The sequence below is a fragment of the Lagopus leucura genome, unplaced genomic scaffold (genome assembly GCF_019238085.1).
Source record: "Lagopus leucura isolate 7727_CA_CO unplaced genomic scaffold, USGS_WTPT01 Super-Scaffold_100002, whole genome shotgun sequence".
Lineage (NCBI taxonomy): Eukaryota > Metazoa > Chordata > Aves > Galliformes > Phasianidae > Lagopus > Lagopus leucura.
The window spans coordinates 53,792,936-53,818,006 of record NW_024962263.1 but is presented as its reverse complement, the minus strand read 5'-3'; the positions used below and the strand labels follow the sequence as shown (position 1 = coordinate 53,818,006).

General features: G+C 40.8%; 2 protein-coding genes and 1 non-coding gene across 6 annotated transcripts; all 3 read left to right on the top strand.

Moving 5' to 3' along the window:
* The first annotated feature begins 551 nt into the window (after positions 1 to 551).
* On the top strand, positions 552 to 3,441 carry RPS20 (ribosomal protein S20). The gene is made up of 4 exons (XM_042869297.1): positions 552 to 659; positions 2,286 to 2,385; positions 2,907 to 2,980; positions 3,215 to 3,441. Exons 1-4 carry the CDS (start codon positions 657 to 659, stop codon positions 3,395 to 3,397), a joined length of 360 nt encoding a protein of 119 aa, XP_042725231.1. The 5' UTR covers positions 552 to 656; the 3' UTR covers positions 3,398 to 3,441.
* Positions 2,767 to 2,833, top strand: LOC122179473. Its single transcript, XR_006178704.1, has one exon. It is a non-coding gene; the product is annotated as a small nucleolar RNA U54 (small nucleolar RNA).
* Positions 3,442 to 4,988: 1,547 nt separating the features above from the next.
* On the top strand, positions 4,989 to 25,071 carry LOC122178901 (kinesin-like protein KIF20A). Of its 4 annotated transcripts, XM_042869448.1 has the most exons (19): positions 4,989 to 5,000; positions 5,307 to 5,398; positions 5,805 to 5,879; positions 8,227 to 8,346; positions 8,843 to 8,981; positions 9,077 to 9,261; positions 12,383 to 12,473; positions 12,929 to 13,126; positions 13,209 to 13,320; positions 14,979 to 15,050; positions 15,617 to 15,763; positions 16,382 to 16,547; positions 17,383 to 17,553; positions 18,028 to 18,167; positions 20,054 to 20,219; positions 20,966 to 21,083; positions 21,163 to 21,230; positions 22,836 to 22,955; positions 24,117 to 25,071. In XM_042869448.1, exons 2-19 carry the CDS (start codon positions 5,324 to 5,326, stop codon positions 24,387 to 24,389), a joined length of 2,436 nt encoding a protein of 811 aa, XP_042725382.1. In that variant the 5' UTR covers positions 4,989 to 5,000; positions 5,307 to 5,323; the 3' UTR covers positions 24,390 to 25,071. The 4 variants fall into 4 exon arrangements, with proteins under 4 accessions (XP_042725382.1, XP_042725381.1, XP_042725383.1 ...); XM_042869447.1 differs by lacking the exon at positions 4,989 to 5,000 and having other exon boundaries at positions 5,104 to 5,398; XM_042869449.1 differs by lacking the exon at positions 4,989 to 5,000 and having other exon boundaries at positions 5,104 to 5,398; positions 12,932 to 13,126; positions 24,117 to 25,070.

Below are 25,071 nucleotides of genomic sequence, written 5' to 3'. Positions count from 1 at the left end.
ACCGGCATACAAAAGTTATCTAAATCACATGACTCAGACCACGTGAAGACCCGTGAAATACTTGATCAGGGAAAACAGATACACAGAAGGGCAGGGTGCCGGGTGAAACTAAGTTCGGGTCAAGGTGCCAAGCTTTCTTCAACAACCACAATGATTACAGAAGAGCATGACCAGCTGTGCGGGCAGCAGCAGCAAAACGCTCGCTTTGTTGGCTGCTATCTGCGGCCATAACGAGCGCTCTCGAGAGAAGGCAGCGCAGAACGCGGAGACTCCAATAAACAAAACGAATTGAAGTCCCTAAGCCCAGGAACGAACGGAACCAGCGTTCTTCCTTCACTGTGCTCCAGATTCCCGCATCGCAACTCCAGCAGCGCTACCAAACAGACTCCAGGATGGGCTATGAATGCTCCCTCACCCACCCCACCGGCCATAGAGCGCGGCAGAACCGCACGCCCACAGCCGCCATTTCCGGGCGCCGGCCCCGAGGTGAAAGGTCCCGCGGCGCCCGGATGGAGGCGGTGCCGCCTGCCTTATATAAGCCGCCGGCCGCCACAGCGCCTTCCTCTCGCCGCCTCCTCCTGGCTCACCGCTGTTCGCTGGGCCCCGCGTCGCGCCCCGCCCGGGAATAAGTCGGCCAGGAAGGCCCCGCTGCCACCATGGTGAGGCGGGGGGCGACGGATCGGGGGGAGCGGGTGGGGGGCGGCGCCGCGTGGTTGCCGCCGCGTCCTGCCAGCCGCGTGCCGCCGGCTCGGCCTGGGTCCGGGCCCGAAGCGCGGCGCTGGGGCGGGGCGGTGCCGCGTGTGCCCGCGGAGCGCTGTGGGGCGGCCGTACGCATCCAGCCCTGAGCGGGCCGCCGTGAGGTGAGCTTGGGCTCTGCGCCTGTCCTTCGTGTGCGTTCTTAAGCGAGCAGCGTGGTCAGCTAATAGGGCACGTGTCAGCTGCTCGGTCGGAGTAACGCCGTGCTTCTAACGTTTATCTTAAAATGCTTCTTTACTGTGTGTTTTCCCGTTCTTTTATCGGTTCGGTCTGTCTGCTTTAATACAGTTTTTTTCCCCAAACATTTAATTACGCGAAGCTCTTCAGATCAGTGCCTGAAGTGGTGCAGTCAGTCTTTCTGGCCTGTTTGCTCAATGTTCCACCCATTTAGCTGATATCCTTGCTGCTGGATTTATGCGGGGGCTGTTAGGGTGGTAGAATTTCACGGGTGTTTGGATACAAGAACAATCGCAGAATCACGCAGGGCTTAGAAGAGATCTCTGGAGACCATCTGGCCCAGCGCTCTGTAATCACACGGAATCACAGAATGGCCAGGGTTGGAAGGGACCTCAAGGATCATGAATTGCAACTCTCCTGTCACAGGCAGGGCCACCAACCTCCACATTTCATACTAGACCAGGGTGCCCAGGGCCCCATCCAACCCTCGAACACCTCCAGGGACGGGGCATCCACAACCTCTCTGGGCAGCCTGTTCCAGCACCTCACCACTCTCATAGTAAAGAACATAAGTATGGCAAAGCTGTAAAGCAAGTTTCCTGGAGTAGGTCACACAGGAAAGTGTCCAGGTGAGTTCTGAGTATCTCCAGAGAAGGAAGCTCCACAACCTCACTGGGCAGCCTGTTCTGGTGCTTCATTACTCTCACGGTAACAAAGTTCTCCCTCGTGTTTGTATGAAACTTTGTGTTCCAGTTTTTGACCATAGCACATTGTTCTGTTGCTGCATACCGCCATGGAGTCATCTCACCCCCATCAATTTAGTTCCTGCACTTCAGATATTCATAAACAGTGATGAGATCCCCTCTCAGTCTTCCTCGGGATGAACAGCCTGAGGTCTCTGAGCCTTTCCTCATAAGGGAGGTGCTTCAGGCTTCTAATCATCTTTGTAGCCTCCTACTGGACTCTCTGGTAGCTCCCTGCATTTCTTGAACTGAAGAGCCCACAGCTTGACAAGAGTATTCCAGATGTGGTCTCACCAGGGCAAGTTAGTAGGAAAGGAGGAGAATCAGGCATGATCAGTGCCTGGACAGGCTGCTTTATACGTAGGCAAATCAGGCAGAGCTGTTCTCAAAGCTTTCTACCCTGCAAAGCAGTTACTTTTCACAACGCTTCACACACCTCTAATCATCCTTTATTCCCACTGTTTGGACTATGCCATTATACCTGCCTGATCACGTCATGCAAATAATACAGTCCCAAAGCCAAATTGTTCTTTACATTCCACAAGCTTGTTTTCAGTAGTGTTAGTTGGTATTGATAGTCGTGTTTGATATCTAACTTTCACATTTTAGGCATTTAAAGATACTGGCAAGGCACCTGTGGAGCAAGAGGTAGCAATTCATCGCATTAGAATTACTTTGACCAGTCGCAATGTAAAATCACTTGAGAAGGGTGAGTGACACTTTTTTTTTTTTTTTTTTTTAAACTAGAGTAGTAGTAAGACAGAGCTTCTGTCCCTCTGTTTGTCTGGGGGTTTTAGATGTTACTGTTGGAATGTCTGAGAACTGAAAGCTATTGGTATCTTGATTGATACTCTGTCATGCTTGTTATTAAGCGGTCAGTTAGAAGTTCAGTGTTCGGTAAGGCATTAATAGATCTCATTTAGGAACTGATGTTGGCAACATTTTAGTCACATATTATGAATGTAGAAGCAGTGCTTGTTGCCTGACATTTGGGTTGCTTGTGGCTCAGATAAGGGTTAAATGGTAATAACCTTCTGTTGTGATTTTTTGCTATCTTACTGTGGGGTAAGTCGTTTGATTTTGATGTAGTTGGCTATGAGGATAAACTCCTAAACCTGAATTGCAGTGATCATTTTATACGCTATTCTGAGCCAACGTGTCTTTTAAAAGTCTTTGTTCAAAACAACAAACGAAAGATCCACAAGCCTTAAAAGCATTCTGTGTTTTCAGTCTGTGCTGACTTGATCAGAGGTGCTAAGGAGAAAAACCTGAAAGTGAAAGGACCTGTGCGCATGCCTACCAAGGTATTTAAACTTAATTGAAACCGTGTTGTATTTCTGTAAATAAGCACCTAAAATGTCTTTTTTTTAAATAAAAGTTGAGATATGAAGCAGTGCTACTAAATTGAGGGTTGTGTTAGATAATAGCATAGCTTGGTTCTTTGATGCTTTGATAACTGTTGTGTGACAAATGCAGAAGGTAGAAAGGGCTTCTTGTGTACATCAGCTTGATACCCTGTGTTTATGGTTTTGCTTCAGATTCTGCGAATCACTACCAGGAAGACACCTTGTGGTGAAGGCTCCAAGACCTGGGATCGTTTCCAAATGCGTATCCATAAACGACTCATTGACTTGCACAGCCCTTCGGAGATTGTGAAGCAGATCACTTCCATCAGCATTGAGCCAGGTGTAGAAGTTGAAGTTACTATTGCCGATGCCTAAATCATAGTTATCTACTTCGAATAAAGCTGGCTTACAAATTTTCATTGCTCTCTGTTTCTGTATTTGTGTCATGAGTCTATGGTATTTCTCTGATTTACCTGAATAAGGACATAACCAAAATACTATCTGAGAAGATCACATTTTCCTGATGTTATTTTTCAGGAAGAACACATGAATTGTAAATGAGAAGGTGGAACTTGGGCATCATAGTTTGGTTAGAGATTGGTGACTGTATGGACGTTTTGCACATGAATCCTTTATGGAAAAATCTAACTCAGGGCTATCTGAGTTAATAAGGTTACTATTAGTTCTCATGCATTTAAGTTGATACTGTTCTGGCTTCTCCATGCATTGAGTTAACTTCAGTTTAAAAAAGCAGAAACAAGGGCGTATGTTTGTGTGGAGTCTGATATTTCATTGCCTTCACCAAGAAATAAACTGGGGTGAAATCTTGAGCCACCTTTAAAAAGGGATTTAGGAGTCCCTCATCTGCACACTCATCCCAGTGACATTAAATCAAGTTTTAGAAGGACCTATCTTTGGGAAAGTCCATACTAACAAGAGGAAAACCTTTCCTGTGAGGATGCAAGGAGCACTGAAAGAAGCAGCCCACAGAGGTGGTGGAGACTCCCCTGGGGGTATTCAAGACCTGCCTGGATGCTTTCTGTGTGGGCTGCTGTAGGGAGCTGCTTTAGCAGGGGTTGGACTTGATGACTTACATAGATGTCCCTCCCAGCTGCTATGATTCTGTGATGAGCCACTCTAGATTCATCTTAACAGTCTGGAGAGATGTAGGAGAGATGAGAAACCTTGTGGCATTTGTGGGTGGCTACACATCTGCTTCTGCTGAGAAGCTGGTAGGAATAGCTGTGCTCTCAACAAAGTAGCGAAAGAAAAGGTATCTAAAGATAAGCTTCTGGTAAGGTGTGAACAATGAGCTTCCTGGCATATTTTTAGTGTTTTAGAATCAGGTGCATGTTGTTAGAGTGCATTGAGAAGCACAGCAAGGACTGTGATGGCACTGGTCAGAGCAGAGGGGGTGAGCTGGGGCAGACAACAGCAGGGGTGTACGTGAGGCTGGTTGGCCTTTGCATGTCATCAGCTGTTCACTCTCACCCATCACCTTCCTGCTTAGCCCAGTGCCTTTCTGACCCAGGGCTCTCCAAGGGAGTTAGAGGGCTGTGACTCTCCTTTGCCTTCCTGATTGCTTTTCTAATGCCTCACAAGCATACCTCGTGGTATTAAACAGTTAAACAGCAGCCACAGTAACTTTGTATAACTTCTGATAGAAATATTTACACAGCCGTACTCTTCCCCCAGCCCTGCCTCCGGCAGCCCGCCCTTCTGTCGCTCAGCCCGCAGCTCTCCCCTCGTCCCGATAAAGCCCGCCACATCCCGCCCAGCAGCGGCCCCTCCGACGGCGGCAGCGCGGATGCAAGTCTTACGCTGTGCGACAGCGCCCCCTGCCGGCCGGAGGGAGCGACGCCGAGCCGCGTCAGCCCAGCCCCCTTTCCCGTCGGCCAATCAGCGCCCGCTTTCCCCCCGCCCAAAATGCTCCCTGCGCCGCCCGTGCGGGGTGTCTGGCGGGTTCCCGCGCGGTGAGGTAGCGGCGGTTGGAGGCTGCTGGGCGCTGCTGGGCAGGGCTCGGGGCGGGCGGGCGGGGCGGTACGGAGGTGGGCACGGGCTGTGCCAGTGGGTGAGGGCGATGCCCAGCTGGAGCAGTTAGCGTGCTCCCACTGGGAGGTTTCTAAACGCAGCCCACGTGCCGCTTGTTTCTTAAGCTTCTGTCGCGCTGTCCTACTTTGAGGGTCTTATTTTCTTACGAAGCGGCTGCTGTGCTCTTTACTTTTGTTTCTGTGTGCTTTCACTTGCTCTGTGAGAGAACGGTGTCCTTTTTTTGTCTTGCGAGTGCCTTCGCGCAGAGCAATGGATGATGAGGGGAAAAACCGCGCCTCTGCGGAGCTATCCGACGCGTCGGAGTCGGATTCCTTCCTGGACCTGGTGGGTAAATCCTCACCTAGGAGTCTGCAGTTGTCTGCAGTTGTCTGGCGAAGAGGGTCAGCCCGTTGGCTTGGCGTGCTCCCTGCTAAGTGGAAGTGCACAGCTACGGAGCGGCAATTAGAAACTAAAGCTCGAATTCAATACTGAGGGAAGCCAGAAGGTGGAAGCAGTGCAGTTTACACCTCCCGTGTCATGCTCTTTTAAAAGCCCCGGTGCTGGCATCATAAAAACCCAAACAAACACAGATTTAGGGCATGAGGATGTCAAGAAGTGAATGACAGCTCTGACCTTCACAAGCAGAGAGGGAGCAAACAGTGCATCAGAGATGTATTATGATATCACCTGGGGGGTGTTCTGTTGGAGAAGTGGCCGCTGTAACAACACATCTTTTTTTTTTTGTCAATAGGCCTATCAACCTTTGAAAGTTTTCTTGAGGGTGAGACCCTTTTCTGTAGCAGAACTGGAAAGCCATGAAACTCAGGTTGGTTGTAGAATTAAGGAATAAGCTTTTATTCTCTGCTAGAGAATACCTACTATTGTAAGCTGGGTCTTTTTGTTTTTATGAGTCCTGTAGTGATTTCAAATACTATTAGTGGGTGCTTGTGTGAAAGTGACTATCATTTGTTTTTCTAATGTGCACAGTACAGACATGCACACCCGTAGCTCAGTGGAACTCCAGTGGAATGTTATTTCAAAGTAGTTGTCACTCTTATATCTGCCCATGGCTCATGAAGCAAAGAAGTTTAAAGAAAGCTATCAAACATCTCTACGAATAACGCAGGTATTTGACCCTTGAGCTGCTTGAGAATGCCTGAAATCTCTGGTCCTGCTTGACTTGCTGCTCTTCTCATCAACTTTTAAAACTTATTCTGTCATTCTTAGATGCTGTGGTGTTTTACACATCCACGTGCACATGCAACCACACAGGAATATTGCTCTTTCTCCAGCCCTTTATTGTTAACACTGATGCAAATAATTTGTTAAGCTGTTCCTGGAGGATGAGGTCTCTGCAGTCCTATCTGTCAGTCCTGATTTTTGCAAGGCCCTGTGAGTTTCAGTTAGACCTCTTGTTCCTGGCCTCTCTAAGAAGGATTTAATATTTGTTCTTCTTTGCTTCTTGAGATATGTTATTTTATTTTATTGTTGTGTGTTCTAGTGTTGAATCTGCTGGAGTTGAAAGTTTTCAGTAGGAAAAGTTTTCTTTCTGAGTTCTTTCAAAAAAGAACTCAGTTCTTTTTTGGCTAGTATACATTACCACGGCTTTTTCCAGTCTGGCATCATTCAGCAACCTGAGCTGGCTATAGCACTGATTTACAAAATCTAACTATCTTACAGGTTGTCTCTTATTCTTCTTTGGAATGGGAAAATTCAGAATACTTGACCATAAATGAAATTACTTGTGTGCTCTTACATGCAGTGAGGAAAGAAAGTAAATGCTGAAAAAAAAATTTAAAAGCTGTGAGGCTGGCTGGGGGAAATAATGAGAGTGGCATAGTACCAGCTGGATTTCAGTTCAAGATCCAACTTGATTTCAAGTTCAGATCCAACTACTTTAGGGCTTCTACGACACTGGAGGCAGCTGATGGATGTGCTGCTGGTGTGGAATTCCTCCTACACCAGTAGTGTAGTTTGTGAAGAGATTTAGTATGCCTGGCATACTAATGCCCTGCATTCCTGATCCTGGTAATGTGAAGAGGGTGTTAGAGAGTATAGGAGGTCAGAGCCTCGTGCAGTAAGTAACTGGTCTGAATTCAGTACCAAGCCACTTAGCATGGGTAAGCCAGTTGACAAACTGAATTGTTGACTGAGGCTCTTAGGAAAAGCAAGCAGTGTGGCCTAGGTGTGTGCTACATGTGTATTATTTGTGTGGCCAACCTCTGAACGCAGATTCCAGGTTTAGCTACAACTGATAATCCTTACTGCTGATACTTCAAAACACTGGCAAGCTATATGATGGTTGGGTGTAAAATCAATTTTCCTATGATATTGCATTTTATATTTATCTAGTTAAGTGGGTGCTGGCTAATTGTATCTTACCTTTACTCAGTTGAGAAAATGCAATCAAATCAGATCTGAAACTAATTCAGGTTCCTTCGCTACTAATAACATCGTCTATCAGTCAAATTATGTGTTGCAAATTTACTTAATGTGTGCTATTTGTAGCTTTTTTTGCACTAAAAATGATTTAAGAGGGGGGAAAATAGTACATTTCTGTATGTCTTTGTTTCCATAGCTGTACAAAGTGCTGCAAGTTCCAATTATGAGATACCAGGGTTTGAAACAGATGAGTTGCGGGTGGTGGTGGAAAAGGCGTGGTGGAGATGAGAGGGAGAGGAAAAGAAGATGAGAGGAGGAGGAGAGAGAAGATGTAGGGAGGAGAGAGAAAGGAAAGGAGAAGGGAGAGAATGAGAAAGGGGAAGAAGAAAAGAATGTGGAGGGGGAAGAGGGAGAAAAACAGAAGGAAGAGTGGGAGAAGAAAGGAGAAAAGGGGCAAGAGAAGAGAGAAGTAGAAGGAGGGAGTTGGAGAAAGGTAGAAGGGAAGAAAGGGGGGAGTGAGAAGAAAGAGTCAGGGAAGTAGAAAGAAACTGCTAGAAGGAATCCAAGTAAAAACTTAAACCTCTGAGAAGACTCCAGGCAATTACCTTAATTTTACTTATGTTCTGGCTTTTATGTGAAGCAAATATCTGCTTGTATGTAGTTGTTACATACCTCAAGAGACTATCATCTATTAACTTTGCAAGTTTTCATAGATCTTTTTGTCTCTCCAGATAGGCTTCTACATGAACAATTTTGTGGGATGTTTTGATTCATCTTTTCTTATTTTCAAGGGTTGTGTAACTATTGAAGATCCCCAGACAGTAATTCTTCATGCACCCAAAGAATCTCCTGTAATGAAAAACTGTGAAAGAGGAATTGGTCACTCTGTACATAAATTCACCTTTTCTCAGGTAAGCAGGCTTTTTCTTAATTTTAGTTATATAGTTACTTGTATTTTTCAATTGAAGACTTTCTATGATATTGTATAATTTGATTTTTCTTCTTTGAATTGCACATGATACTTTTTCCTTAGAAAAGCAAATGGCTTACATTTAGGCCATTGTAACTGCTGATTTGCAGCAGTCAGTTGCATTTGGTACAGAGCAGGAAGGAGTTGTTCACTGCTAGCAGAGCTGTTGAAAGTGTCCATTGGACAGTATGCTTAATGAGTAGTATTCTGAGCAGATAATCTTAGAAGTAAGAAAACATTAAAAAATAACTAAGTGCAGGTTTGAGTACCTCTTAGGATTAAGAAGGCATCCTGTAACATCCCAACAGAAAATGCTGAATTCTTTAGGCAAGGCAGAAAACTAATCTGTTATCTTCTAGTTGCTGCCATTGCACTGTGATATGTTGAACTTCTTTGTGTTTATTGCTTCTTTTTTTTTCCCCATTCCCTTCTCCAAGGTCTTTGGGCCAGAAACTACTCAAAGCGAATTTTTTGAAGGCTCAACAAAAGAGATTGTGAGAGCATATGTTAATGGAGTAAATGGGCTGGTATTTACTTACGGCGTTACAAATGCAGGCAAGACATACACTATCCAAGGTATTCCTTACACATCAAAAAGCAACTGTAACAACCAAGTCAGGACTCCATGAGAAGCTTGTACAAATACCTAAGTTTTCTTTACTTATTTTAAGGAACTTCAAAGGACTTGGGTATTTTACCTCGCTCACTTGACATGATTTTTAACTACATAAGAGGCAGACAGTATCTGAAGATGAATTTTAAACCGTATTTGAGTAATGATGTTAAGAAATTAGAAGAGGCGCAAGTTAAACAAGAAGAAATCATAAAAGCCACTCTTCTGGCATCAATGAAGGAGGTCAGTGATTATATACTTCCTAATTACTGAATGGAGTTTAAAAAATTCATAATAGAAGAGTCTTGTAAATGATTTACTGTTGGGTCTTTAGATTTATCTTAATTTACAGCACGGATTCTTTGTCAGCTCTGGAGCAATAAGGCAACTGGCTGTGTTCAGGACTGAGGGTAAACTGGAAGAACTTTCCACAGAGGGCAGCAGCACATAGTTCAACACAAAAACTGTTGCAGAGCCTGGATTTCCATAGAGGAGTGGTTGTGACACTGGTGGCGCTGGCCCTTGGAAAGTCTCTGAGATATCTGAGGCCAGGCCAGGCTGGATGTGGCTCTGGGCAGCCTGGTCTACTGGTTGGTGACCCCACACGTAGCGGGAAGGATTGAAACTAGATGGTTACTGTGGTCCTTTTCAACCCAAGCCATTCTCAGATTCTATGATCTGACCTGTCTAAAACCTTGTTGCAAAGTAGATTTTCTTGGTCACACCTGCAGACTACAAGTACCAGCACCAAGCCTGTAAGCAGGACAGAGAAGTCTCTACTATGGCAGCTGTAGTGAGTGTATTCTATTATTTGCAGAATAAGAAACATCTGTCACCTGAAAAATGAGCACCTTGGTGTATTTGGTTGTTCTGTACTCCTTATTCCAATCACCAGTTTTCACAGGATGTCTGTGTTATTTTTTTTCTAATGTCCAGTTGCTTACTTCTGGTAAATCAGAAGTATAATTCCATGTATTTAATGCCGGAATTCAGTCATTTCAGCTGATTATGATTCAAAGCAAGTCTGAATGAATTCTGAGAAGTATAGAAGTAACAGTTGCCTGGGTTTTCTTTTTTCAGTGGTCATTAATACCAACATCCTTGTAACTCCAGTTATGTCTGAAAGAATATCCTTCTGTGACTCACATTCACATGTAAAATTCCACTCTAAAGTCTATTGTTTAGATTAAATCCTGCAAACTGAACTTGAGGCAGTCTAGTTAACTTTTGAGATAAGACCTCAGATGAAAAACCTAAAAGATGCTGGAGAATACGTATTTATTTCAGGAGTCTTAAATTCACTCATATTCTATGAGTATGTTTATGCATTTTTGGAGGGGGTGAGAAAAATTGACAATATCAGGAAGATAGTGGGTAAACATTCTGAACATCTTTATGGAATCTCCAAGCTTGCAAAAGAAGGAACAAGCAGGAACTCGAGGTCTAGAACAGGAGGTCAAATACTGTGTTTGAAAGAGAACTTGATACTTCACAAACATTCCTTTCTGTTAAATCACCTTCTGACTTTGCTAATAGTTTAGTTACAGTAAATGATCTAGATGCTGATGCACTACAGTGAAAAGCAAGCAAGACTCCACCATCAAGAAAGAAAGGTAAAAATGCATCTAGACAATAATGCATGGCAAGAACTCGTGTATGTGTTGTGATATGTCTGCGCTGATAGCTCAGCTGTCCCCCTGCTGAAGGCATGCTGCTTGGTAGCTTGTGAATAGCATAGCTGTTTGAATGCTCACTCAAGCTTGTAATCTGAGGGCAGATATGGTTTGGTGAGCTTGGTTTTGGTTTACATGGATTTCGGTAGGCTTTTTTCCCAGGCTCAGTTTACATGTCATGCAGAAAGAATCTGCTGTTGCTTTCATTCTCTGTTGAAACTGCTCTGAATTACTGTAATACACTTGTATTTAATGTTCTCCTCTTTATGTTCGTTACACAATATTGGTGCAAAAACACGCTTGGCATACTTCTGACCCTCTTTGCTTCCCTTCCCTTTACTTGTTTTTCTTTTCCACTGGATTAAATATTGCTTTTTATGGGATTAAAAGCTGCTTTACTTGCACTTCCATTCCCACCTGTCCTCTTACTCACTACTAAGTATTAACTTCTGTCATAAGCAAGCACTATCAGTCCACGTTCCTGCTTGTTTTTAGGTAGTCTTCACCTTCTTTTCTGTAGTCTTATGATCTGAAGAATAATATATAATACAGTGTGTAATTCACTTAATTTTGTTGAAATCTCTTTATGAAAACATATTCAACATCATATCCATAAATATTGCTTTTTTATATTGTTTTTGACATGCATGTATGACGCAGCTAAATCCCATATCCTGCTATAGAATTTTACTTTGTGCTTGATAAACTGTAAACCCATTAGCCTCCCTTCTTGTAATTACTCAAGAAGCAACACAAGCACACTGACAATGCAGAATTAACTAAAATAAGTGGGAATAAAGTAGCATTAAATATTTATGTTTAAAGTGCAAGATCCTACTTGTCTGCAGGTATTCTATGTTAAATATACCAAGTGAGTTACATAGGCATCAGTAGGCATTCCATAATAAACTTACCCCTGGATTCTGATAGCTAGAACACTGCATTGCTTTTGTGCATCTGTTCCCCTCTACTACAGTAAGGTGAACCTCTATCAAGACTGGATTTTGGGAAGTCAATGTGAGTGGTCTACTGGTGTTTAAGATATGGGGGAAAGGATGGGGGGCAGGAAGGAAGCTAATACCTAAAGATACAGGAATTTCTAAGTAGTAGGGACTGCTACTTTGTTTTGCCTGTTGTCCTAGAGGTAATTTGATGCCTATGTCTTGATAAACCTCAGAAGGTTTTTAAATGACTTTGTTGATGTGAAGAAATTCAGCAAGGGTGTATACTCAAGCTACATTGATACCTGTACAGGATCTTTTTTTTTTTTTTAATGGCCTTTTAACGTAGTTAAAGGCTGTTGTTTATCAGATCTTTGAGTCCTTTATGAAGATCTCTTGTGTGAGGTCTTTTAGTAAGTTTGGCTCAAACGCCCACAGACATAATACATGTCTGGCTTGTTTATGTTTTTAAGTGACCTCTGCCCCATATCCTGCCCTCTGCCCCTTGAGGAGACTTGCTTCTCCAGTATGGTTTGTTGACTGAAATATTGGTCAGACTTAAACAGCAGTTCATAAAGACATTCTGGGTTGTCAGCCCAGTGTTTTTAGAACATTTAATTTACAGCTTGAGTGAAGTTAGTTTAACAGTTTACTTCAATACTTAAAACCTAAATACTAGAATTACTGTCATGTTTCACTTCTGCTAGTCTCATTATCTGTTTGGATGTAATCATCTCTTATTTCCTCAAGGAGACTGAAAGCATCTCAAATACAGTTGCAAATATGTGTCACGTGGAGCCAACTTCTTCCAAATGTACTTCAAGAAATCTGCCTTCACTAGGTAAAGTGGAAAATTGATTCAGAAAAAAATAGTTAGAAATTCTGTAACGTAGAGTGAGTAATTATAGGTAGATTTTAAAATCTTAGTATTAGTTATATCTTTACCAAATTTTAATAGCTGAACTTGGGAGGAGGAGTGACAGTGTAGCTTTGCGCCCTTTGTGGGAAGAGGGAGATCTCAGACTACACAGCAAATGAACAAAATGCTGGAAGTTTGCAGTAGAGGGAGGACAGCTTAAATCCTGTGCACGTTCTGGGTACAGGTGGCTGCTGTGAATGTTCTTAAAGTACAGTCAGTTATCCTGTACTGCATATCTCATAGTAAAACACATATATGAAAGCCACCTTATTTTAAAAGTGTTGATGTCTTACCTTGGTGTGAGAGACCATTAAAATTATTAGAGGTTTATCAGTGTTGTTGTTTGACCACTGAACCTAGTTTTCCTTTTTGGTTAGCAGAGAGGAGTTGTGTTCCAACTGACGCCTATCAGACCAATATACACCAAAGAACACAAGCATCTGTGTGGGTTTCTTTTTGTGAGATTTATAATGAGTATGTGTATGACCTCCTAAGTGTATTATCTACATTAAAAAATCAGAAGCGGAGAGTCTTAAGAATTTGTGAAGATCAAGGAGGAAACTCTTATATTAAAGGTAACAATACTATTCTGTGACCTGGGGCAGTTTCATGGGGTGTCTTTGACCAAAAGTATATGTGAAAGGTCTCTCTTTGCAGACTTGAAGTGGATTAACATTCAGAGCACTGAAGAAGGCTGCAAAATACTAAAAATAGGAAACAAGAACCGAAGCTTTGCTTGTACTAGAATGAATGAGCAATCAAGCAGGAGGTTTGTTCCTCTAATTATAAGCATGCTCTGTCTTTTAAGGAGAGGAGGAGGGGGAGGGAGGTGAAAATTTCAGAGTGCCTATTAAATGAGCCAGTATTCAATAATATCTTAAGACTTTCCTTGATTGCTCTGGTTCTGTTATGACATTCTGAAAGACAGCTTGGATGAATGTGGAGAGGCTCTAGAACTGTAACAGTAGCAGGAGTTGGGTTGCTTTTCAGTGCCTTTGGACAGCCAACATGATCAAATCACATCTGTTGTGAGTGCCAACAGTACTGTGCTCTTTGGCAAGTGTTAACCCCTCTGAGTGGGGATGGCTGTGCGAGGACTTCAAAGGAAAAAGCTGGGTAATTCTTCATACTGGCAGTGTAATTCCTGGAAAGCTGGAGCCTGGCAGTAGGGAATGTGAGAAGGAATGAGTCTTGCAGTGCCTTTTGGTGCCTTCTAGACTATCTAGGTTCTGTTACATTGCATTTTTGTAGCTGAGTTTACTCGATCTCTTAAGAATTAAAACACCAGCTCTTAGCCCCTCTGGGAGAGGGGCCAGGGAGAATCTGGTTTAACTGAGTAGGAGGGAATATATGGAAAAAGTGGTATACTTGCTACAGAAACTATCTTCCTACTTGTTTTTAAAGCTCTCTTAATTGTTCTTTAACTGTAGAAGGGCATGCTGCATATTTAGTTACTAGAGTCATAGCGCTACTGAGCCTGCTTCTTCTCTGAGGAGAAAATTGTACTGTTTTGTATTAAAGACAACTTCCTTCAAATTTCAAGTGGTACTTCCATGTGACTTTCAGCCAAGATTAAAGTAGTGCAGCAGAGAAACGTGTGCTTGTCTGGCAGAGTTTTTGTTCCTAGAATATTATTATTTTTGCTCCAGGGAATACCCCAACTTCTGCTTAGCTTGTTCCCAAACTGTGCTGTGTGTTCTTCAGGTTTGTGTTGTTTTTTAAGAAACTTCTCTTGAATTGTGGGTTGGTGATGAGGTGTAAAGCACTGCTTTAAATCTGTCCTGGAGAAGTTTGTCTTCTACAGTATGTGTTTCCCGATTTACTGGATAAAATGGGGGATAGGGCTTATAGGGTTGTGGAACTTTCTCTTAGTTTCTCATAAGAGGTCTATTATTCTGTTTTTGTAGCTTGATGTCTAAAACAGAATAACAACAGCTTTTCAATTATTAGAAATCCAACCTTTCTGAAAAACAGGGAATAATTTTGAAACTTGATGAATAACTGTGCATGTTAAGAACTAGGCAGAATTACAGGACTTTTGAACGTTAACTTATTCCTCAACCTATTCATTTCTAAGAAGTTAATGCTTCAAATTTAATGAGTTCATATACTCTCTTTGTAGAATAAGTGGCTATGTGAGCATTCATTTTCTGATCAGTGAACTTCAGGGAATTAGCTGCTTCTTTCTCCAAGACAGCTTGTAGGTTTGATGTGATGTTATTCCCTTTCCTTTTATTGAAAGAAATGACAAGCCACAAAACACAACTCGTATTGCTGCTTTTTGCTGTTGGATGAATGCATTGCAAAAGTAACTGATATAAATTAGGGGGGTGTTTTTGGCGCAGAATTTTCTGTAGCATACAAATATTACTGAAGTGTCTGCCTAATTCTTGTAATTCTAGTTTATTAAAATGTTGTCTTTTCCAGTCACAGTATATTTTCAATCCGGCTACTGATTCTAACTGATGAACATCAACCACATGTTCTTAGAGTTTCTGAGTAAGTAAATTCTTCAGCTGACTACTAGAATGCAAGTGTTTTTGAAAAGTTGATATGGTGTAAGCATGCCAAATTGCTGTATGTCCTTGGTTTTTTTTTTTTTTTTGTTTTGTTTTTTTTTTTTTTTTTTCATTTAAAAAACAAAAAAAATCATCTGAGAGCTGAGAAGGAAATCCAAACTGCCCTGGTTTTATAAAGCTGGCTGGAAATCTGATAGGTACAGGAGTAGAAATAGTAGAAATATTTCTCTGTATCTTAATCTAAAGTTTAGCTGAAGGAACCTTTATTGGAAGAATGCCTATAAGCAGATTTCTTTGAATGTGCTGAATAGAGCAGCGATCTCATTCAAGAATCTTTATATTCACTGGGAAGATAGTTCAGTGCTGTTGTGTTTAATAGCCTGCATAGTGCCTTCCAGATGAGATACATAAGTACAACTCACTCTGTAATCTAGGTAGGCTGAAATGAGTCACGCTTTTACACTTGAGATATCTGAAGGAAAAAGAGACACAATTGTATTTTCATGCTATTTAGAAACATGCTTGTTTATGTGTTCTTCCATTCAGGTTGACTTTCTGTGACCTAGCTGGGTCAGAGAGGTGTAATAAGACACAAGCCTTTGGAGACAGACTAAAAGAAGCAGGAAATATAAATAATTCTCTTCATATCCTTGGAAAATGCATTGCAGCACTGAAACAGAATCAAAATCCAAAGTAAGTAACAAGTTGTAAGCAACATGCTGAGTGTTAGGTTGAAAACCTAAGTATCTCTTTATGCTTCTGTGAAGGATTCATGTGATAAGTGGAAAATGTGAATTTCCAGAATCTTGTAAGCCTTTATTTCAGATATCACTGGAGTACCTCAAATTACCACTGTCTTTAAAACTGCATGGAGAAAAAAAGGCAATTAGCAGTAAAACTACAATTCTTTTTCTTTAGCATTTGCATATGAGCCATACACTTTGTGTACAGAGCTTCTGTTTTGTTCTTAACCCCTCAACCTCCAAGATATACAGGTGGACTCTTTAGGCAATTGGCAGATCTCTTGTAAAAAGAGGCTGAAACAAGACAAAAGCTGTTTTCTAATACTAAGGAACAGTGATGCTGACACTTTACATCTCTTACTTTTAAATAATTTAGCTTGTTGGAGAGCTTATTAGCTCTAGGAAAGATCTTGCTCTTTGAGGTGAAATAGTTTAGCCTCAAATCCAAGCATCATACTTCAGTTGTTTCCTTAAAGAGAAACAGAATTAAACCAAGCTACAGTATTGCACAGGCCTTTTCACATATTTTATTTTGTTTCATGATTTCATTATTCTTTTTTTCCATGAGGATGAAGCCAAGCTATATTCCATTCAGAGAGAGCAAATTGACTCGCCTGTTTCAGCCATTCTTTTGTGGAAAAGGCAAAGCTTGCATGATTGTAAATATCAATCAACATGCTAATACATATGATGAAACACTGCATGTAATGAAATTTTCTGCTATAGCCAAACAGGTAAGAGCACCTGATTTCTCTGCTCCAGAATCATAGAATATCCCCAGTTAGAAGCGATCCATAAGGACCATTGAGTCCAAATCCCTGTTCCACGCAGGAGCACCCAGAAATCAAACTGTCTGAGAGCATTGTCCAAATGCTTCTGGAACTCTGGCAGCTTGGTGCCACAACCACTACCCTGGGCAGCCTGCTCTAGTGCCTGGCTGTTTTCTGGTAAAGAAGCTTTTCTAACACCAAGCTTGACCCTTCCCTGATTTTCATGCTGTTTCTTAAGGTCCTGTTGCTGTCACCAGCAAACAGAGCTCCCTGTGAGGAGCTGCAGGCCACTCCTCATGGATGTCTCAGAGATTTTTTTTTGAATAATTTTTAGCTGCAACTTTCATGACAAAATAAGAGTGTGTTCTGAGGCTCAAGGTTTTCTAATGTGCTGTGACATACATACTTATGGTTGCTTATCTAGGATGAGTTGCTGGGTGGAATGTTTCAGGAAGCAGTAAATGTTTTGCAGTGTTTGCCTTTAGCTTCTTATCAGCTTTTCAGGAAAATATGCTGAAGCTTTGTGTTATTTTAGTGGGTTAGGAAAACACCTTTATATGCATTCCCACTATGTTTTCTAGTAGATCTTTCCCATTTCCACTTTGCTACAGTACTGAAGTTTTATTTTTTGTATTGATGTTTTTGTCTGCTAAAAGCCGTGAGCAATTTTGTTAATGTTTTTGTAATCATTAAATACTGTAATTACAACCGTGTATTTCTGCTGCTACTTCCTGCTATTCTGACATCTGCAGTATTGATGGCATTGATAAATCAATGTGTTCAACTCTGGGCTTTCCAGGTTATCCAGGCTGTCCTACCAAAAAATTTGGGTGACTTTCCACCAAAGTTAGTTGGAGGTGATGGCAAACCTATTGTACGTTTTGATGTGAACACATCTGTGGATGACTTTCCTGACAGTAATGAAACCTCTGCAGAAGAGGAAGTGGACATCACCATTCTGAGTCATGAGGTAGACAGACATCTACTGAAAACTGTACCCAAGGCCACTGGTATTAGTTCTGATATTAGGAATGTGCTGTAAGAGGTGTACTGGAAACTGTATCAAATGGAAACTGTAAACTTTTGTGTTTTTTAAGACACAGCATTATTTAGCTGTTCATGCTCTTCTGAGAATGGCAACAAGATGAGATGTGGCATTTTAGGAACAAAGCTATGCAATCTAATGGCAGTAAACTACCAGTTGATATTTGAATGCCAAAATATACCCACAATAATCTTATTTTGATAGCATAAACAGTTAAGATGGAAGGAGATTGGCTTAGCAGTAGAAGAAATTCAAATTTGATATTGTTTCATCCTTGGTACAGCCTCCCTGGAAAGATATATGTAGAAAGGCCCTATGTGAATGTCTTGTCTGTGTTAATGCCTGCATATTGAAATGCACATCTAGCTTATTTTCTCAACTGAATTTTGTTAAATTTAGGATCTGTTGAAAACTGCAGAGAACCTGAAAGAGAAGCTAGTTGCAGAAAGGCAAAGTAAACTCCTTCTGGAGGTGAACATACGTAGAGAGATGGCAGAAGCAATGTTCCGACAGCTGCTGGAAACAGAGGAAGCCTGGAGGCAAGTCATATTACAGTCCTATTTAAAACTGAAACAATGCCCCATTTATAAATACAGACACTTATGTATATGTGTGTGTGTGTAAGATATGCATGTTTGTGTTGTTTTGAGAAGTTAGGGCTGGCTGGTTTCAAACCTTCAGTTGAAAAGGGAAGAAGTTAAACTGTTTTCCAGATCAGCCTCTTCCTATGTACAATGAAAAGGTAATGTTGCTTTCTGTTGAACTTCGTTTAATTTGTAATTACAAAGGTTGTCCTGTCTTGTTATCCATACTTAATAGATGCAGAAGACTGTTATTTGAACTCAAGGCACGTGATCCCTCTCAAACAGGCACTTGGTCATTGTATGCTAATATATATGCATGTGCTTCAGGTGGTTTGAATTGCAATTCTTTGAACTTTCCTTCTGGTTTCTTGCTGCTGGATGCATTATGAAGTTTTCTTGTTTTAGTATCCTAATAATGCAGGCAGCCACAGTAATTTGTTACTTAGTTGGGGAATTTTTCAAGTGCATCCAGATTGCTCAAGCTGAATTCACTTCCTCTTCGCTCTTCTCTTCTTGAAATCAGTTTCCTGCTGCTTGAGTTACTAACAAACACTTACTCAAAGTTAAGTTGCCAACTGCATGCTCTATGGTTTAACACCTGTGCCGTCTTTAAAATTATTGGGGTCCTTTGGCCAAACACACAAAACTATTAGTGATGCCTTTTATCTGTTAAACTGACATTCTGTCTCTGCTGGGCCAGTTTTTTAAATAGTGGCAAGACTAATGTGTGCCTTCTGTAACTTGAAATAACAAAGCACAGTGAATTTGTCATTTATCTTTAATGAAAGAGCAAACCATGACAGACCTCTGCCCCTCCTGCCCAGCTTCCCTGGAAAAATGCTTCAAATATCAGGCCTAGTTGGGTGTAATGATATCTACCATTACATGCTGCTGGATTTTTTAATTACAATTTCTGTTTCTCAGATCTTCCAACTCATCACCTAAATCTTCTAGTTTAAAATATTATGTGGACATCTGACTTTCTAGCAGACACTGAAGCAGCACAGACTTCCAGGAGTAACATAGCTACAAGCACTTGTGCATCGCTATCAGCAGACCTTAACAGTTTGATTTCAGATTGAGGTTTTTTTTAATCTTATAAGGGATAATATCTCTTGAGCATTTGTTTCTGACTGCTTGTAGTTTAGAGGAGGAAAATAGGAGTATGGAGAAAGGGAGCTGTTGTCTGTGTATGTGAGGAAAAAGTGCTTGTGACTTTTGTGTGGACAAGTTAGTTGACAAAGGTGTCTCGTGATGATGCAGCACTGCATTCCTCTGCAGCAGCAGTTTCCATCTGAGTGCCTGCTTCCCACTGAAATGGGATATTAATATTTAGTATTAAGTTACCAGTTTTTCAGCTGTGAAATGCAAAGTTTAGTATCACTGGAGATTCATGCACCTGGTTCAAGTGCTTAGGTACAACAGTGTACAACCATTTAAGTACCACGGATGCTTTTACTTTTGATCTGCTGCTATTGTGGCTTTCAGCTTCGAACAAGAGCGATGTAGTTTGTGCTGAGATCTGTGGCTGTGTTTAATAGGCATGCTTCTGTTGACACATTGAAGAGAATAACCACAGAATAACCACATCAGGTCCGAGTTCTGGGATTATGCACATTCTCCTATAGCGTGCTTTTTGGTATGCTGAAGCATTATACCTTGATGCAAATCTGGTAGGATCTTTATTCTTTATCTTTATCTTCATTAAAAATATTTCTTAATCTCTTACGTTCACTATCTATAATTAGATAAATAACTGGTTCTGCAGTTTGGTCATGTGTTGTCAAGTTGTAGTAGCTGGAATGCTCGTATATTAAATAAGACTGATGTTTCCTTCTCAGCAACCGCTTGGAAGATATGAAAGACAGTTACGAAGAAAAACTGGAGAGCAAATTTGAAATGTACAAAGAAGCCATTAAAAAGCATGCATACATGTGTGCAATGGAACAAATTGAAGACCATTATGTTCCCATAGAAGAATTTATAGCTGAACAAGAGAAAGTTGAGGTATTACTTGACTACTGCTAAAAACTGTGTGCTGAGCTAACATTCTAACTTTCCAGAATTGCTCAGGAATTGTACATTAACACTGAGCATTCAGAGTAGCTGTAGTGGTTCAGCCTTGCGAATTCTTACTGTAGGGTCAGAGATTTTGTCTAACACTAGCTATAGTGTATATCTAAAATTCACTGTCTTTGAGGGCAAAGATTCAGTTAAATCCAAGTCATATTTATCTCTGTAATGCAATGATTACAACACCTTGAGGGCTATTGTACACAATAGTCTGGCTATGTGAATATTCTTGGAATTGGAGGGTGTGGAGTAAAAAGCTGGTCTGAAAGGGCTGGTGGGCAATTTAATACAGGATAGCTATTTTACTTATAATGGTCTCTGGTCCAAAGTTCTAGAAGGAGCTTACATGATAAGAAACGATGAGAAACAAATTTTATGCAGGAGAGCACTTAACCTGAATATGTTCACACCTAGGACTTCCCAGTAGCTGGTGTCAGTAAGTTGCTATTCCTTTGTACAGCATAAAGAGTGTGCAGATCCTCAGCCTGTGTAAATACTTCCTCCTGTGATCAGTGCAACATTCCTTAACAGCAATTTCTCAGCCACAGTCATCACAACTTCCACCCAAAATGATCTGTAAACTACATATGCATATGTAGTATAATTAGAGGACAGGGTGTAGTGCATGGGGTTGAGTGGAAATTTAGACAAATTCTGCCATGTCCTCTTATTTTTTTCAGGATAGAGAGAGTAAAATATTGCAGTTGGAAAGGCAACTTCATGAACAGTCAGGAAGGCTGTTGACTCTGGGAAGTCCACGTTCAGATATATTGACTACTGAAAATGGTATGGAACCAGGTGGGAATCTAACCTGGCTATTTGTAATTCAAATTACTTTTTGTTTTCTGTATGAAAATCAAACTGCTTTTGTCTGTAGATCTTACAGACAAGACGATGAAGAGAGCCAACGAAGGACTGCAGAAACAATGCATGGAGAAAGATGAGGTAGTTCTTGCTTACTGTTTAGCAAATCTGGGATTAGCAGTCCTAAACTCTGGCGTGGTTTCAGTACTTGAAGAACTGCACTGTAAGGGGAAAAAAACATGAAAATGCCTGCAAGTGGGTGTCAAGTTTACAAAAGAACCCATTATTTGATTGTGGATGATTCATGCCAAAGACTGGCTGTGTTCTGACTTTAGTTTGTTAGAGGTATCTACTACTATGCTGAGTCACATGGCAATCATAATGTAAGGTTGGAGGAGGGGAAGATGGGAACTTATGTTGGAACGCATGGTAAAAATTGCCACGGCCTCAGTGCTCTCATTTTGGAAATGCTGCCTTCTCATACATAAGGGAGCAGCTGAAGAATCTGGTGGCAGTTTAGACCTACAGCCAAAATACTGCCTTAAACCAGTATGGAATTCCACCATCCATTTAAGTTTAGGTAATGAGTGAGGTCTCTCTTTAAACAAACAAGATCCTTCCAGTTCTGAATAGCATATAGACAGTGAAGTTGTGGGCTTCATTCTGTGTTATGGAAAACAATATTGCTTTTAGAAAGATATTTCTAGTCTACAAATCACACGACCTTTTTGCAAGGCTTTAGCTAGTTTCCCATATTTAAAGAAGATGGAGGGGAGGGAAATGATGAGGGTTGCTCCTTTCACTAATAACAAATAAGAGTAGGATTTGGAGAAACAGTTCCAGCTGGTTCTAATATACCATGTAAATGGAAAGTGAACTTCAATCCATTCCTATAGAAAAAGTATAGTCCAAAAATAACTTTTCCTTACCAAATTTAATGTCTTGTTTTATGGCCCCGGCACTTATTTTCCACTTCTGGTCTTGATAGCTCTACAACATTTTCCATTTCCTATGTCAGTTTCAAATTTTGATGCCAGAAAGCAAATCTGGTTTCAATGCTTGATAAGAGCATTCAGTATTGATTCTTTTCAGTTGCCATGCTGCCTGGCAATAACTGGAATGAGCATAGATTAAAGCAGCTGCTTTGATTAGTGCCCTTCCACTGCTTTGCCTCACAGTATCTGTGCATGTGTGAGTGATTGACTACTTTTCTTCTCTCCCACTCACCTTGGTCTGTGTTTAACAGATTTTATTTAGCAATCTAGAAGTTTTTCATACAACTGTGTTGATGTAAATCCATATAATATTTCTGGTTTGAAGGTTTTTTCCCCTCTGAAAACAATCTGTCAATATTAAAATCTATCTTCGCATCAGAAAATGAGGTTTTCTGTTGTAACTGCACTCCAGAATATGAGATGAGAGAGAATTCTTCTAACTACCCTTATGGAAAAGAAGCAGATTGTTCTAGAAGTCTATACTGATGTTCTTTGGTTGCCAGGTCTGTGCAATCCATTGGCTTTAGCACAATGGCCCTTGAATACTCTGGCATGTGTCTTGCTAGAAATTATGGGTTTGGACATTAGGATTTGGAAGAAGCAGTCTTCATCTTGGTTGCTTTGATCTTAGTTTGCCCTATTCAGTATTAAGCAGAAAAGCTTTCAGTGTATGTACCAGTTCTAGTCATGAACTAAGCTCATATGAAATATGGTGTCTTGAAACTTGAGTGTGTATGGGTTCTATTTTCAGCTTATAAAATCTTTGAAGCTTAAAATACAGAAATTAAATGAAACACTGTTGGAAGCTAATGAAGGCTACAGAAAAATGGCAGAAGAGAACAGCAGGCTGAAGCATACAATCATGCTTAAGGTTTGTCAGTCTTCTCAAAACAACTCTAATATGACTTGTTTCTGTAGTTATATTGGTTGTTTCTACATGTTTGCACATGTAAAAACAATGTTCAGTTTTAGTAATTGTTTTTGAGCTTACAGCCCTCAGACTTTACACTTTGGCTTTGTGTCTGAACTCCTTTCCTCTCCTTTGTTATAAGACTCCTTTATTATTAAGTGATGGACTTAGTCAATAGGGAAACTGACCGTGCTGACAATTCTTGCTGACCTAAAGATGTCCTAACCTGTTGTCAAGCACATAAAATACAACTTGGAACTCTTGCAGAATTCTCTCAAATCATGATGTGTTTCGCTGAAGACAGGCGAGCTGTTGGTACACTAGTGTTAATGCAACAAAACCCTGTGAGTTTTGGCTTGAAACCTGTCCTACCCCTCTTGCAGAGGTGGCTGAGCTGGCTGGTAGCTTTGGACAGGTAAACTTCAAAAGCTTCATGAAGGTGATGGCACCTGACCTGGCAACTAATGGCTGCCAAAGTAAAACATGAAAAGTTGACTTCTTGATGCTTTGCATGTATGCCTCATTTGTAAACTGCAAATGAAACCATGTAAAAGGTTGCCGTGTTGTTTTTCTCTGTGGATATTAACTTGCATTTAAGTCCCAAGTCTGAGTTTGAAAATTAATTATATTCAACTTCATTTTTCTTAATTGGTTTGAAGACTTAGGAAGTTGTGGTCTTGTTAACCATGAAGTCTAGAGAATGTCTTTAAGACTGTGTTCTATTCACTCAAAGAAAGTTATTCAGTTCTGGTTAGCAGACTTTGTAACTGTGATATGAATTTTGATTTGACCAGTTTTGTTTCAATAGTAAGCTTGCAGCTGGATACTGGAAAGACTTCTTTATTTGGTTCCTAGAACAAATGAAATTGTTCACATGGTGTGGCTGAGCATTTTAGAGTCAGTTTATTCAGGCAGATCCTAAGTAGATCTGTTGGCCCAATAGTTTGCCATTCTCTTAATTATGTAAAAGTAATCCAGAAGAAATAGCTGATGAATAGTCATTTGATATAGTACTCATAGGGTTGTTTACCAAAAACAATAAAACCTGTCTGAAATAGGAAGTCACTTGTATGAAAAAGACTTCAGAGTGTTCCCACAGCTAATGCAGCCTTATGCTCACAGGATCAAGAAATGAATAGTCTCCAGAACTGGGCTAAACGTGCTCTTGAGCTCGAAGAAACAGTGTCTTCCCTGCAAAAAGAACTTGATGGACGCAAAAAGCATTTCTCTATCGAGGACTCAAAACAGCAGAAACCCAGGAAAGGTTTGTTGGCTAACCTGAAATACACAGTAGCAGGTACTGCTGGCACACCTCTTGGCAGAGGCTGGGGGAAGCATGAAGAGGCTTCAACCTCAAGAAAACACATGTTATTCGCTCATAAAGCAAAGGAATGATATTTGGTTAACAAAACTAGCAATTACTGGACTGCTTTATACTGCTTTATCAATCTCGTACTGTTGGTAGGTGCTTTTTCTACTCTTAGATGCCCTCTTCATTATTATGTTAAACGTATGTCAGTTAAGTTGTATTAGGTTTAGGGTTATGTAAGTACGGACCTGAATTTCTGCTTTTATGGTTGATATGGGGATGTTATTTGAGATGGATCAATATTAGAAATCAGTGTATTTTATACATCTTAAATTCTTAAGTAACTGCTATCAAGGTCTCTTGTACTTGTATGCGATTCACACAAAGTGGAATATTCTTCATCTGTTGCTTGTACCTTTATAAATGAAGTATTTTTCTTTTGTTATTGATTCCTAGAAATGAGATATTTTAGCCACTTGTTACAAGCTAGCTTGCTTCTTCAAAAGTACTGTAACTTTGACCTGAGAACTACCCTCTTGGGACTAAACTGACCAAATAAGACCTCATAAAAGAAACAAAATGAGGTCTTATCTATCTCCTCGCTATTTTTTCAGCTAACTTGCTTTAATATCATTTAAATTTCCACTAAGTGTATATATTAAACTTTGAAAAATGTATTATGAATAAAACTTTCAATTATTATATTAAGCTTTGTTCATTTTATAAAGGTTATATTCAGTAGAGCCAACTGTCATAAACTGAGGTTGA